We start from the raw sequence: 16,300 nt of genomic DNA on the forward strand, positions 1-16,300 counted from the left end.
TATATTTGATGTGTTTCCCTCAGTTTTAGTTTGTAAACCGGATTTGATTTTTACTCAATCGATTTGTGAATTTCGAACAACGGTATACCACTGTTGCCTTTTGTAAGCTGTACAATCAGTACACTTGTCAATCTTACAGACATTTAATATTAGTCCCCATTCTTCAGTTTATGTATCTATACGAAGATGTATCTACAAAGCTGTTGTAGCAAATATTTCAATAGCAAGTTGTTTAAGTAAATCTTGATATGTGAAAACATGTTTTGAAGTACCTAAGATTAGTTTAAGGTCTCTATTCTCAATCAGATAAAAAAAATATATATATATATATTTTATGACATATCGTAATAGAAATATAAACAAACAATATTCCAATAAAAAAATGTTTTAATTTTATGCTTTTGGTGACCTTTCCCTTCAATGAGAATGTTTGAATGTTTGTGTTTAGAATAAAATTAAAATTTATATTAAGGATACTTGAACAATTAATAATAAGGTTTTAATAGATTGAATTGTGTGGATAAAGGGTTGTAAGATAGTATTTATAACGTTTATCGGAAAGCATAATAACTCAAATTGAATTCGTCATTAATCATCAATCAGCAAAAGCTTCAATGATCATAGTAAACATAAGTTTAAGTTCATCAATTTTTAAATGTACATGATGCTAAATTTTACTGGGTCGATGCCACTGCTGGTGGCAATTCGTCCCCGAGGGTATCACCAGCCCAGTAGTCAACACTTCGGTGTTGACATGAATATCAATAATGTGGTCATTTTTATAAATTTCCTGTTTACAAAACTTTGAATTTTTCGAAAAACTAAGGATTTTCTTATCCAAGGCATAGATTACCTTAGCCGTATTTGGCGCAACGTTTTGGAATTTTGGATCCTCAATGCTCTTCAACTTTGTACTTGTTTGGCTTTATTAATATTTTGATATGAGCGTCACTGATGAGTCTTATGTAGACGAAACGCGCGTCTGGCGTACTAAATTATAATCCTGGTACCTTTGATAACTAATTATTCCTTTTTTTTGTTATATAACTCCTAACGTATCAATGTATTTAGACACGGGCTATGTTCTTCTCGTATATGTTATGATGGTATGATACTAAACCCCTCACGGGGAGGATTGTGCGTGATATTCATATGATGAAGACATAATTTTTCAATCAGTTTAATTGATGTCTGGAGCTGGCATGTCAGTTAACTGCTAGTAGTCTGATGTTATTTATGTATTATTGTCATTTTGTTTATTTTCTTTGGTTAAATCTTCTGACATCAGACTCGGACTTCTCTTGAACTGAATTTTAATGTGCGTATTGTTATGCGTTTACTTTTCTGTATTGGCTAGAGATATAGGGGAGGGTTGAGATCTCACAAACATGTTTAACCCCGCCTGTCCCAAGTCAGGAGCCTCTGGCCTTGTTAGTCTTGTATTATTTTAACTTTTAGTTTCCTGTGTACAATTTGGAGTTTAGTATGGCGTTCATTATCACGGGTGCGGGAATTTCTCGTTGCATTGAAGACCTATTGGTGACCTTCTGCTGTTGTCTGCTCTATGGTCGGGTTGTTGTCTCTTTGGACCGTACATTCCCCATTTCCATTCTCAATTTTATCCTAAAAATTACGTGTTTTTCATATGCACTCTCATGATATTTAAGATAAGCTGAAATGGTAAGTAAGTGACACCGTCGTGTTGCTTATTGAACATCAAGTGATTAGTTGCGTTCTGTAATGTCACAATCGAGGAAACTAAGACGGAATTGTGGTCATTACGATATGGAGATATCAGTTATCATAATGTGACACATATATTCCATAACGGTCAATCAGATCTTGCTGGCATTTTGTTTTCTCTAATTTTTCTCAGCTGGATTTTGTTGGAAATTTGATCTCAATTCCGAGACCCATTTTGCCATGAAATCTTCACTGACGGGAAGAAGTTTACATATTCATATTTTTTTTTTTTTTATCTTTTTATGATTGTTAGTGCCAAATTGTTTTTCTTTCCAATATTTGGAAGGTTGCCATTTCAGTAAAACGTGTACTTTATGCCACACAAACATATAAAAGACATGCTCTTTTAGCTGTGTATTTGAAGTTCTTTTTCAAACACCTTCCATCATATTAATCAGTGACCAGTAGCTATATACAACTATACATACTTTACTTGAATAAATGTTGAAATGATTCCTATATTTTCTAAAGTGCATTGAAAATATACAAAGGATAGCAACGGAAAATAAACAAAAATGTGTCCATAGTACACGGATGCCCCACTCGCACTATAATTTTCCATGTTCAGTGGACCGTAAAAATGGGGTCAAAACTTTAATTTGAAATTAAAATTAGAAAGATCATATCATAGAGATTATGTGTGCTAAGTTTCAAGTTGATGTGACTTCAACTTCATCAAAAACCACCTTGACCAAAAACGTAAACCTGAACGGACGCACGGACAAACGGACAAACGGACGAAGGCACAGACCAGAAAACATAATGCCCCTCTATTATCGTAGGAGGGGCATAAAAACTCATTAGTAAAATAAAGAGAAATTGACAACATGGCAAAAATAAAATACAACGAAAATACAAACTCCACAGAGCGCCCTATAGAAATCTAAAGATTGAGTTATATCAAACCAATTATAAACTGGTGGTAACCCCTCAGACTGGTAATTTAATAGAGTAAATAGATCGTGCCATTAGCAGCATATATCATGCTGTCCATGGTAAGGACTAATTCAGTGATAAGTCTTATTCGGTGCTGTCATAATTCAAGAAAAAGAAGACAGAATTGTGGTTACATTTCGAAACATACCCTTGTTCATCTGTCAAATAAGAATCAATATCTAATTATATTTTTTGTAAGGAGTACAATTACACGTGTTTCACTAATAAGACGAACATGACTATTTGCTTTAATTTATTTTAAATAATCTATAAAAATCAACAACTGACATAATGAAAACAATATAATAAAACCCTGAATTAGTTATAAGTTATACTGCTTTTAAATACATTATATTGTTCATGCTTAAAGAATATAAAAGTTAATATGGGACCATTTTTTTTCAAGGTGTAAATCTGATTCAATTAAAGTTATTACCACAAAGTTTAATGAATATTTTGTTCAATACATTTATGTCTCTCCTCTCATCTTATTATCTCTCCTTGATTATAGAAAAGACCTATCACTTCCTTTTTTAAGGCTTAAACTGGTCTAATAAGTGCCATGCTTTGTAAGAAGCAGGCAATTTTGAAAAAAAAATCAAAACATGATCAGAAAAAATACCAGACGAATCTAACCATTCTATTTTGTAGTAAACATCAGTTATCAATGGTGTTTTTTTTTTCTTTTCTGCTTGTCTGGTAATTGGAGAAATCTCTAGATTAATTTGGAAGGAATTAAAATTGATCGTTCTAAGTAATACCTGTCCAACATGTTAAGTTGCTTATCTATTGATAAATGGGACTTTATACACGGTAATGATTTTCCCCATTTTAATTGATTAAAAGTCCCATATTTTACATTTTAATAGAAGAAGATACTAATTAAACATAGCAATAACAGAAAATACTGATTTTTATCATGGTAATAGCATAATTATGAGGTAAAGTTTTAACGTCATGCAGTGAGTCTTACTGATTAAAATAAAGGAATGTACCAATAGTATAAACATATACAACCATACAAATATAAATTATCCACCAATTTTTCACATGTTTTTCTTCAATAAAAGTTATATATAATATTAAATAAATTTATAAAATATATTTCTAGAATGTTACAAAATTTAATTCTTATAACTTGCGTAAAAATTCTAGTCTTCTCCTAAAATGGAGTTATAGTAGACACAATCATAATGATATAATAATTACATCTGCATCTGATATATTGGTTTTAAATGACTGGCATATCCAATTTCGGATTTATTGGTTAAAGGTTCATACAGATATATGTATCAGATACCATTATGCAATATATTATTGCGAGACTCGCCTGTAGTCATATTATAAACATTAATAAAAATATAATCCCTGAATTAATGGTACACCAATTAACAACACAATTGATTTGCTTTTACAAAATACTCAAAACACAAGAACTTTTCCCTTACAAGAGGACCAATCATTGTATAGCTAAATATTCAAAACATAAAATATCTCAAAGAACTTTCCCCTTACAAGAGGACCATTGATTGTATAGCTTAATATTCAAAACATAAAATATCTTCAAGAACTTTCCCCTTACAAGAGGACCATTGATTGTATAGCTTAATATTCAAAACATAAAATATCTTCAAGAACTTTCCCCTTACAACAGGACAATTCATTACATAGCTTAATATTCAATATGTTCTACTTCCTGATTAATAGCATTAAACAACCTTTTTGTTCAGTAAATTATATATCAAAGTCTTGATTTGAGTACACTTCCAAAACTGCTTGCATCTAATGGGACATAAGTCTTAGCATCATTTGACAAATAATACAGAGGATCAGATATGATACTGGGGTCATAACCTTCCTTGACAAGGTCAACCTTGTGTTGTTTGAAGGTCACTGTGACTCTTGTTTGTTCCTCCAATCTTAGAAACAGTGGTCTGGCATAACTGGGTAGATTTTCAGAACAATGATCATAAATTTGTTTCAGTCTTTCTTTTGTTAACTTCTCTCTTTCATTTAAATGCAATGCTGCCATTCCTGCTCTTCCATCATGACCTACAAAAAACATCTTGATTTTAAATATAAGCCTATATATCTGATCTATTCCAGTAAGGTTAAATCAAGTCACACAATTTTCCTAGAAGTAACAAACGGATTTTGAATATTCTTGTCACCAGAGAAAATCTGACTTCTATAACTGACAACAATAGGACATCAACTGGCCTTAATGAAGCACCCAATTTAGGCAGCAATCAGTTGATTTTTTGGGGGGGCTACAGATTTTTTGTCCTGACAAACTTTTATTTTCTCCTTCGCTGAAAAACAATCTATTTTTTTGGCGACAAGCGGACAACAATTTTTTTCTTACAATTTTAGCATTACATAACAAATTATAGTGCAGCTGAGGGTGAAACAAACATTTTTTTTCTCAGGGTCAAAAACAAGTTATTTTTTTTCTCCAAAAACTGGAAACAAACTTTTATTTCCAAAAAAATCCATAGATTGAAGAAAATCAAATGGTAGCTGCCTCAGGTACTGATGAATCCCAATAACTGACAACAATAACTCAGATCACCAAATGACCTCATTTACTGACCATAATTGACTGACCTCAATGATGCATCTCAGTATTTGACTTAAATGGTGAACCCCAGGATTTGACCTCTTCGATAAACCTCGGTATTTGACCTCAATGAAGCACCTCAGTATTTGACCTTAGTGCCAACATCAAATACTTACCACAGTTGACAACCTGAAACACTGACAATAGTAAACAAATATCAGTAACCAACATCAAGAATAGACCTCAACAACTGAACACAAGAACCTTGGTGATCAAGCTTAAAATTCACCAAACCATATATTTTCATAATATTGAGCTCAAAATTAAAAAAAAAAATCATTCTGTCCTTATATGTTATCATATACTCAAGTTTGGATTCAAACCTATGTATGTCCTCATTTACCATTTTGGAAACGGATGTGCCATTTCTGCACTTATAAAGATTAATATTAAGTACGTTATAACTATGTCCTTGACTGATTGACCTCAATATAAAAATTAGAAAGTGTGGTATGATAACCAATGAGACAACTCTCCATCAGAAACCAAATGACTTGGAAGGTTAGCAATGATTAAAGGTCACAGTATAGTTTTCAACAATAGGCAAAACACTTTTCCCATGATAGTAAGCTATTCATTGTAATATTTGATCTTTTACCTGTTAATAACAAAAACACATATGGTGTAGATAGACAAGAAGGAGAATTGTGTTTAAATAAAACCAGTTAAACCACATCACATTATGAGTTTGTATCACCTCAGGCTACTATGGATTTATTTTTGTTGTGGATACCAACTTCAGTTAATTGAGGAAAACTTGCATTTTCATAGATATTAGATTTATGGATTTGCTCAAATCTGCATACTTACCTATACAAAAGTTTGTTGGAGATTTGAATTGGTAATTCCTGTGTACTCATGAAAACCGCGAAAATTAGTATCCAACACATGAATCCACAGTATCTGTACCATCAAATGATATAGTTGATGTTTGTCTTTGTTTGTATGTTTTTCTTCATAGAAGTTACGTGTTGGCTGCTGAGGTATGTTGTTACATGTATTGGTATATTTGGCTATTTCATTTTATGTATTATGATTATGCATTTAGTCCTGCACTTATCAATTAATGACATCAGAATAACTGATGCTTACCTGGAACAGTTACACCATAAATATTAGCATCATGAATGAAGTCCATGGAAGTTAAAATATTGGCTACTTCATTGGTTGACACGTTCTCTCCTTTCCATCTGAAATGAAAAACATAAACTAAAGATGGATTGACAAACCATGTACTATATGTACCGACAAACATCATATTGACAGATAGAAGAAACTGGCATTGTTTTAATAATCCCCCTCCCTTAAAATTTTGTTGTTCGAGCACAAACAAAATAATTCTGACAAACGAAGGAGCATCCCAATGACATAGCACATTTGTATCATTTGACATCTACTGTCTTATAATATAAAAGAGTTTTATACAAAAACTAAATAAAATCAATATTTACTGGATACAGTATCACTTACAACTTGTCGTCTTTCATGTTAAACCAGACATTGTCATTTGTGCTTGTAACAAAATACCTGAATGTATCCCCCACTCTGTCTTGAAAGTAAATAAAGTAATCTTTGTCCATGTACATCAAATCACCAAAGTTAAAGAATGAGTCACCATCTTTGAACACATTTCTCAGGACTTTCTTCTCATTCACTTCTTGAGGACCTTTGTAAAATTTATCTTTATAAAATTCTGGTATTCCTGCTATAAACAACCCTGGTTCACCTAGTAAAAAAATATATATATGTACCTTGTCAATACAAATAATAAATATAAAATATCCATCTGGGAAATACTTAAAATGTTCATATATAATATCTAAATCATCATAATTATGTTCAACACAACACCTACTCATTCCAGTAACTGAATATTTGGATAATGGCATGTCAACAGTCAAAACAAAATATTGTCACAAAATATATTGGGAGTTTGTCATATCAGCAGAAAAAAAATAACACAATTTATTACAATCACTTGCTTTATGACATGTCAAAAGACAAGGCAACAAATAACCTGCACCACAATATTTGGATTATGATTTCTCAAAAGACAAAACAAGACAAAAAATTGTAACCAATTTAGGCTCATTGAAGACTCATTGGGGGCCCTGATATTGTCCTCATTGCCACCAAAAAAGTGTATATTATGAGATATCAACAGACAAAACAACACAATAACATATAACATAATAGCTTGCTTTATGACATGTCAATAGAAAAAGCAAAACAAATTTCTTATAACCAAATATCTCGTTTTGTTACAGGTCAAAAGGTAGAACAACACAAACCTATATTTTTTTTTCATATATGTGAAATTAAAATTCACATTTAACAAAATACAGATTTTGAACTACTATATGTGAGTTATCATAATTCTTACCAAATTCTACAGGGAGACATCTGTTATTCTTATCCCTGTATGGAGCATCCTTCAAACGATCATATTTGATAATAGCCATTCCTGAGGGATGTAGTTTTGACTAAAAAAATATTAAACAAGAAAAAAGTTTATTAAACTATAAGGGAAAATATTTTCTTGCTGCAATGACGACCCACTTTTGGCTGTTATATACTATTACTCTTTGGTTAGATGTTGTTTCTTTGACATATTCACCATTTCCATTCTCAATTTGATAGTATTTGGCTGAATGATCTTTCATACAGAACTATAATGACTGAGGTTTGCAGGGTAAAAAGATAACAGTTTGCTTTAAAAAAAAAAAAGCATTACACATGCATAGTCTTAACTCACATTCATATGAGATCATTAATACTAAATATGAAGAGCATGCAATATAACAGAAAGTGTTGCTCATCAAGACAAGCTATGTAATTTTAAGTTAGAACATGCATACTTATGTCAGTGTCTAAAATTAATTTTAAAGTCAATTCAAATTTATATTATACATGCATAAGAAAAATGTGACTTTTTGGGTTGCCATAACTACTTTGATTCTGATGCCAAAGATTATATGCTTACTGTTTTTTTTTTTATTGTTTACCTCTAAATTAGAAATATACACCAATAGAAATCCAATTTTCAAGTACAATTTTTTTTTTATGGCTGTTAGTCCTTTTTACTTATGAATTAAGATATCCAGTACTAGCTAAGTCTGATTGAAAGTTGTGACAATAAAAAATAAACTGAATTTCAAAAAGTCAATGTCATATTATATACAGAAAGTATGACAGCACAGAACATTCATGTCAGTCAGTTCTATACTGAAAACTACCTTTTTTTAAATGTTTTTAATCAAAGATTTGCAATCTGATATTTGAAAGCTTTTATAATAGATAAAAACAAAAACAAAAAAACATTGTATGCGAGTTCCGTGTACAAACAATAGTCCTCTATAGCGCATGAAATTACAAGTTGATGGGGTAACAATTATTCTATTGTCCTATTTGGGTCATGAAAAGACATACTTACAAGAAGTGGAGAAAGTCTTCCACAAGCACCAACCCTACCATTAACATTGAATGTGGCAGCTGTCCCTTCTGATGCACCAAAAAATTCTACAATTTGGGGTATATTAAATCTATCCCTAAACTTCTCCCATATGTCTTTCCTAAGTCCATTACCCACAGCTACCTTTATCTTATGGACTTTATCTTTTGGATGCTGAAAATAGAAAAAGTGGATTATTGTAATTTGGCAAATATTTTCTGATCAGGTATATGATGCTACAAGGTTGTGATCATTATCTATCTCCAAAATTTTTTAGATTATTATTACAAAAAGAAAATTACTTAGAATGAAATTCAAAACAGTTTGGCCGTGGCCATTGATCGACACATTAAATTCATCCATTGACTGGGACAATTTAGGTGAACGTTTGTATGTAACGACCATTGATCACTGTGTACTTTTTAAAGACACTTAAACTATGGGGTCACCAAAGGTTCTCAACACCTTAATAAAGTAATTCAAAAAAATTAATCAGAAATAACACGATTTTTTGATTTATATCAATTATATATATCTAAACATAAAGGTTATTTCTGATTAATTTTTCGAATTATTTTATAATTAAAGGCGTTAAAAACCTTGGTGACCCCACAGTTTAAATGTCTATCGTAGGTATGTCGTGAACAGTGGTCGTTACAGACAAACGTTCACGTAAATTGTCCCAGCCAATGGATGAATTTAATGTGTCAATCAATGGCCACAGCCACACTGTTTTGAATTTCATTCTATTGACCTAAATTAACTGCAGACACCATATATCACTGACTGTGTTAACCTTAATGCAACAACTAAACAGTTTTTAGCACCTGAAAGGAAACAAGAAATATCTTCATCAATCTGAAAAATATGTTCACTTGTACAAAAATACAGTTTGAACTTCAATTTTATCAAAAATTTAAAAAAATTAAAATGGATCTTCTTTAAAACCCTTAATACTGGAAGTATAACAAAACTATATTGGATACCTTGATACAAAAACTTTCTGATTTTGGGGTTATGCTCAAAGTTATTTACTCTAAAAACTGTACAAAACTACATCAAAACATACCTCAGGTACAGCTAGCAAATATCTACAAAGTTCTCCAATATACTGAATGACTGTGACATTGTGTCTCCTGCAGTCCTCAAAATAATGATGTGCAGAAAACTTTGTCCTTAGTAACATTGTACTACCTAAAACGACATTATAGAACTTTACATAAAATCCTGTTGATCTCATCGGAAGCATTCAATGTCACCATATACCTGGTGATTCATTAAAAATAGTCAATACACAAATTACTTTGGGATTACATCCATTATAAATCTTCACATACAAAGATCAATAATTCCAAATATCAGATTAAACATCCAATAATCTTAGCATACAATGTCAACAATGGTAATAATCTCATAAATGACAGTCATTTATATCAATTAGCAGTTTTACAGGGCAGATCAAACTGAACAGTCAATAACACCAAATACCACCCTTGCATTGTCTGGTCTCATCAAACAGCAATCAACATCAATTACCACCTTTATATTGTTTGATTTAATTGAACAACAGTCAACACCAAATATCACTCTTAAATTATCTGATCTCCCCAAACAACAGCCAATAACACCAATTAGGAATACAATGTAACACCAATAATCACCTGGTATCATCAGAACACCAATAATCACCTGGTATCATCAGAACACCAATAATCACCTGGTATCATCAGAACACCAATAATCACCTGGTATCATCAGAAAAACAGTGAATAACACCAAATGTCAGCTAGTATCAACAGTTAAAGTAGAATAACATCAGACAACAGTCACTGTGAATTAAACATTAAACATAGGCTTGTATCATTGGACAACTTAAAAAAAATCAAACTTCACCACATATCTATTCAGCTGGTATCAGCAAATCACTAGTAAATAGTGATATATATAACATCATACATCACTCAGAAAGAGTGTGGTTACAGTGTATAATTGATGTGATACCTACCACAATCCATAGTTGTAAACAAGGCCAGTATAGCAGCACTGTGATAGAGAGGGGTAACAGTATACACTATATCATCATGTTCCAGTCCACCAAGGTATAAAAATTTGCTCATTCCTAAAGCTTTTGTTTGGTTTATAATTGCTGGCTTGGGTAGACCTAAAACACAAACACAGAAACAGTGTATTTTTTTCAATAGCATAATAAAAGTTAATTAATTTTAATTGTCAGAGAGTTGTTGTGTTTTTTTTTGTTTTTTTTTTTAACTTTTTTAATTATGCTGTGGAGTTGTTCATTCAATAAAGTATATTGCTACATCTTTTTGATATTCAGTCAGTCCCATAGGGTTTTGATTGCTTTTTATGCAATCTCTACCCCAAAAACCTACCAGTAGTTCCTGAGGTGTAGATGTAGCAGCAGGGAGTTAATAGATTCATCCCTGATCTCATAGTACGGCTTATCTCTGCATGGGGAGCAGATAACATCAACTGGTCCCATGACTGGTACCCTACTGGTGCTTCTCCTATCCCTGTTCCCATCAGGTAGACGGGAATCGGCAGTTCCTGTTTTATATCATCAACATTTTGAAACAGATCACTTCCTGAGGAAAAAAGTATTTGGATTTTTAAAATATTTGTCAAAAATATGGTTAAATTTCTGTACTTCCTGAACTATTTCAAAATAACATTGCTGAAAAAGATCTGAACCACCATTAAAGTATGCTTCTTAAAAGATAATTTTATTGATGTTATTTCTAATGGAGTTATTTTCCTTGTACTGTATGCTTTGTTAGAGGGCAACCATTTCAATTTTTATATATGACTTAAACCACATTTTTAAACATGTAGCACTTGTATATAAGCCAGTCTGATAAAACATCCTTCTAAACTTGAAGTGATGAATTATATGAGACTTTATTATAATTGTTCTGAAAACATTTTTTTCTTTAGTCTAATTGGTCTGTTCAACAATTTTAACTTGATTGATTTACTAAGGAATTTGTTATGTTGACCTAAGATGGATTATGTTATTTTTTTGTCCTTTTTGGTGATATAGCTCCTCAGTGGTTTCTGTTCTTATGTATGCCCTTGGCTTTAAATAGTACTTTAGCTATGATGTCATTGTAAAGACATTACCTTGACCAACAATCAGTACTTTAGCTTCACTGATTTCTATAGAATGTAGTAGTGGCTTATGTTTGTTATTTGTGTTCAGCAAAGCAACTGCAACTCCAATTTTCTGCAAACCTGTGGAAAGACAATAACATATAAAAGAGATAAGCTTTGCATTCACTTGTACATGTTGACATGACAATATAAACAACATAATAATGTAATTATCTGTGTACAAGGAACCTGTGAAAGTTAATGATAAGTATACATGTATCTAATATAGATAGCACATCTGACAACAATGCCTCAAACAAGTTACATGTAAACAAGAATGTGTCCCAAGTACATGGATGCCCCATCTGCACTATCATTTTCTATGTTCAGTGGACCATGAAAATGGGATGTAATCTCTAATTTGGCATTAAATTAGAAAGATCATATCATATGGAACATGTGTACTAAGTTTCAAGTTGATTGGACTTCAACTTCATCAAAAATTACCTCTACCAAAAACTTTAACCTGAAGCAGGACAGATGGACGAACGCCCAGACAAACAAACGTTTTGACAGAGGCACAGACCAGAAAACATAATGCCTACAAATAGGGCATAAAAATGAATAAAATATGGATGCTCTGAAAGACAAACACTTCTTGGTGTAATAACCAGACTATTACTACATTGTTCAAAAATTCTTATTGTGTGCTGTCATATCAATATTTAATTAATTATCAATTATCAATTATTCTGGGTTTTTTTTAAAGTCCACATAGTTAATCATGATTTATAAGCCAACAAGAAAGGTCCACACAACATGTCTGGTTCATATTGAAAGACCCACAAAATAAAAGACAATGTGTTACTTTATAACAGACCTTAAAATATCTTAATTGAGCTTTCTTCTTTGTTCTTGAGTCAATAAAAAATAGCATCATACTAACCCAGAAATGTCCAAACAAATGCAGGTTCATTTGATACAAGAATAGCAACAGTATCTCCTAGCTTCAATCCCATCTGTAAGACTATATTGGCTACTCTACAAGCTTGTTCATTCATAAACTCATAGGTAAAAATTCTATCTTGAAATATTATAAATGGCTTTTTAGGATTATTTTTTGCAGAGATTTCAAAAAGATCAACAAGAAAGTGTCCATTAAGTGCATCTGTCATTGTTTTCTTTCCATATTTTCTTCCTAGTTTCAATATCGGTAAATCATAGCCAATCCATGGGAACAGAGTTCTCCAGGCCGCCAATGATACCCCTACTACCCCTCCTACTCCTAACAAAGCTGCCTCTTTTCCTGTTGGCGGCATTGTCAATCAGTAGCTGTTTCTGTCTTTATTTTACCCTAAGCAATTATACTATCTACAAAAATAAATAGAAATTTTACAGATAAAACCATAACAAGTTACATATTGAAATCTTTTTTTTTATCATTTTGCTTGTAATGCCATCTAAAGCCAGTTATGTGGTAGCTAGCTACAATGTACCTAGCTTCACGTAGACACCAACTGGTATAGCTTTCTCTCAGATGGCAATGTTATTCCTCACTGTGTTGATTTAATCAGCAGTGAGCACCAAGTTAACAAAAATTCACTAATAGATGAAGAAAATCATTGCATAGCCTTGCAGGGGAATTTTTTTAAAGCATTTTGGTATTATAATAAAAGAAATACAGAAATATCTAAATAATTATTTGGACTACACAATCATCTGCTTGTATTTGAAATCCTACCTTATGAAAACTTACTTGACTGTTAGTCTAAATGTCCTTATCAATGACTGTATGAGAGAGTTGACTTATCATATGAACGTGCACTGTACAGTTGTAGTGTAAATGTACATATGTAGGTCTACATTGTGACCGCATATTACCTGTGTTGAATTTGTTTACCTATATTTAGTCGAATAAAAAGCAGAATTTATATCTTAGAGTAAACGATACAGATACTAGTTTCAGTTTCCAATCATATTGTTATCTACTAGTTTGATATTTTAGAGAATAAAACACTCGTTTTTATGTCAATTAAAACCTATCAAAAAAAATCTTTGTTTACAATTTGGAAAACAATGACCTATCACGTCCTACATTATGACCTCATCTCATGATTAACTGTAGAATAGTTATTTTATGTCTCGGTAACTTAAATAAATATTGTTTTTGTATTAACGCCTTTGTGCCGTGCCCGCAGTGGTTGGAACTCTATGTGTCTAGAATTTTAATATTTACTTTTTGAAAGGACGCCCCTTTTAGGACCGGAAGTCAATAAATATTTACAAAATTTACCCTAGACGGAACAAATGACATTTCCGTAAAGTTTTATGATTACGTTTTAATGAACATTTTTTTCACTCACGGTTTATATGATTTTATATGTGTATCATCACTATGCAATGATTTGAATAGTACAAATCCTTGGCTGTACGAAAGAAAAAAGTTGAAAAAATACTAGAAAAAAAAGGTATACATACAATTTTTTCAGTGTCTATAAAGTTTTTTTTTAAGTTATTCCTAAACATAAGATATGGTCTGATCAAGTGAAATTTTATAAAAGCAAGGATTAAAGGCAAATGGTATATATGTTTCTGAAAAAAAAAATATTTCACTCGAGAATCAATCATGGTTTCAAGTTAATATAGTCTGCAGGCTAGGTTTGCAATAAATAACTTGAATAACTAATTGATACATCCCAGTAATTCAGACAAGTTAACGGCAATATAAAAATGCAATAACAACGGTTATGTCGTTGAGTTGGTCACCAATTTGATGGGATTCATATAGTATAATAATGTATACAACCGTATTGTTCAATACTCGAAATTCCACCGATCACGGATCATGTATTTAAAAAAAAAATACTACTTCAATTGCAACTGAATGCTATTTTCCAGAGGGGGTGGGGTGTATACTCTAAATATTCAATAACTTGATGATATGCTATTGCATTTTTGAAACACCTTTTCCTGTTCCAACCATATGGAAATCTTGTAGGACTTAGGAAAAAAGAAGACGCAACAAATTTTGCAAGAATTGGCTTCAAAAACACTAATATGTTTACCTTAGGACACCACTCAGATAAAAGTTAATATTGTGGAAATTAAAATTACTAGCGCCACCCTATAATCATGCATTTTACATGGCACGTAGGTTTTTTTAATCAAGATTCAATAGTTTATTAAAGTCTCACCACATACATACAAGTATAAACACAATATAATATCAAGTACACAATATAAAATTTAGAATGCATGTGCCATTCTTAAAAGAACTATGAGAGACTGTTATATACAATTATAAAACAACAGAATTAAAACATAAGTTTTGTTATTTATACAAAACATAAAAGTGCAATGTCACCATGCACATCCAAGGATAAAACCTGATACATGTACATATAATAAAAATAACTGAAACAGTTTGTTTTTAACAGTATAAGATACTGTTTCGTCGTAATAAAATATTATTGCAGGTTTTGGCAACAGAACTACAAACATTTTCATTTTTGAACAAAAATATAAATTTTTCATCATCTGACAAAGTTAAAAACATATCACAATCAAACCAATAAGCAGTACCGAAAAGAGGAGATAAGCTCGGGAAAAGTAATAAACCTTTGTTTGCATAGATAAATCACCCTCACTAGAAAAACAAACAACAACAACAAAACGTAAAACAAACTAGCAGCAACAAAAAAAGAAGTCATTAACAGGTAAACTTTGGGATAATAAAGCTGACTTAGATTCAAGTTTAGTCCTCGTTTATCTTGCTGAATAAAAATCATATGCATGCATATGACTTTATAAGATCTTCAGTAATATTTTTGTTCCAAATTGTGTTCCATTAAATCTTGAAACCAAACTTACCAAGATAATAGAATTACAGAGCTATGTATAAGTCATTGCTCATTGTTAACATATAGAATGCGTACGGGGTAGATATAATAAACCCAACATTCCAAGAGACTTATACTGCACTAAAGTAGAGATGGATGAACATTTTTTTATATCTTGTCAGAAATATAAAGATATGAGGCAAACATTTTTGGAACAGCAGCACATTGATATATCGATTAACACATTTACGGACGCGGTAAGTTACCAAGTTATAACCTTTTTTTCATGTTTGAAATATGTCAATCAATTCTAAAATAGAACATCAGTAACAACAAAATAAAATATTAGAATGAATGCATATAGAATTGTTTCTATTTATCAGTCACGTTTTTGTGATGAATTTTAATACAAACTTCAAATAAAGAATTTACTAGTATTAAGATAAGTCAGAAAGCAAATAGTTGGGCAAAGCAATACACACGAACAAATGATTTACCTGTTCAACATGGATTCTATAAACCTGTGTCATAAAGTTGAAATCTAAGAGAGCTTCGTACAAAGGTATATACTGTTATCAAACATGATAATTAGGTTCAAAGTTC

General features: G+C 31.5%; 1 protein-coding gene across 6 annotated transcripts; it reads right to left on the reverse strand.

Moving 5' to 3' along the window:
- Positions 1–2,915: 2,915 nt before the first annotated feature.
- On the reverse strand, positions 2,916–16,297 carry LOC143073447 (long-chain fatty acid transport protein 2-like). 6 transcript variants are annotated; one of them, XM_076249004.1, is made up of 11 exons: positions 16,195–16,297; positions 12,805–13,229; positions 11,889–11,999; positions 11,141–11,353; positions 10,752–10,911; positions 9,820–9,940; positions 8,733–8,924; positions 7,683–7,782; positions 6,827–7,025; positions 6,392–6,489; positions 2,916–4,731 (listed from the first exon to the last, which is right to left on the reverse strand). In XM_076249004.1, the coding sequence occupies exons 2-11, from the start codon at positions 13,175–13,177 to the stop codon at positions 4,421–4,423; spliced, it is 1,878 nt and encodes a 625-aa protein (XP_076105119.1). In that variant the 5' UTR covers positions 13,178–13,229; positions 16,195–16,297; the 3' UTR covers positions 2,916–4,420. The 6 variants fall into 6 exon arrangements, with proteins under 6 accessions (XP_076105119.1, XP_076105120.1, XP_076105123.1 ...); XM_076249005.1 differs by lacking the exon at positions 16,195–16,297 and adding an exon at positions 14,095–14,125; XM_076249008.1 differs by lacking the exon at positions 16,195–16,297 and adding an exon at positions 13,940–14,080.
- Positions 16,298–16,300: the final 3 nt, after the last annotated feature.

Source organism: Mytilus galloprovincialis, chromosome 4 (assembly GCF_965363235.1).
Source record: "Mytilus galloprovincialis chromosome 4, xbMytGall1.hap1.1, whole genome shotgun sequence".
NCBI classification, from domain to species: Eukaryota; Metazoa; Mollusca; class Bivalvia; order Mytilida; family Mytilidae; genus Mytilus; species Mytilus galloprovincialis.

Excerpts from the sequence above, each read along its gene's own strand:
- LOC143073447 (XM_076249004.1), bottom strand. The coding sequence starts at position 13,177 with ATGCCGCCAACAGGAAAAGAGGCAGCTTTGTTAGGAGTAGGAGGGGTA. Across the intron at positions 12,000-12,804 it reads ATTTGTTTGGACATTTCTGG|GTTTGCAGAAAATTGGAGTT; the intron begins GTTAGTATGATG and ends GTCTTTCCACAG. Across the intron at positions 10,912-11,140 it reads CTACACCTCAGGAACTACTG|GTCTACCCAAGCCAGCAATT; the intron begins GTAGGTTTTTGG and ends TTTGTGTTTTAG.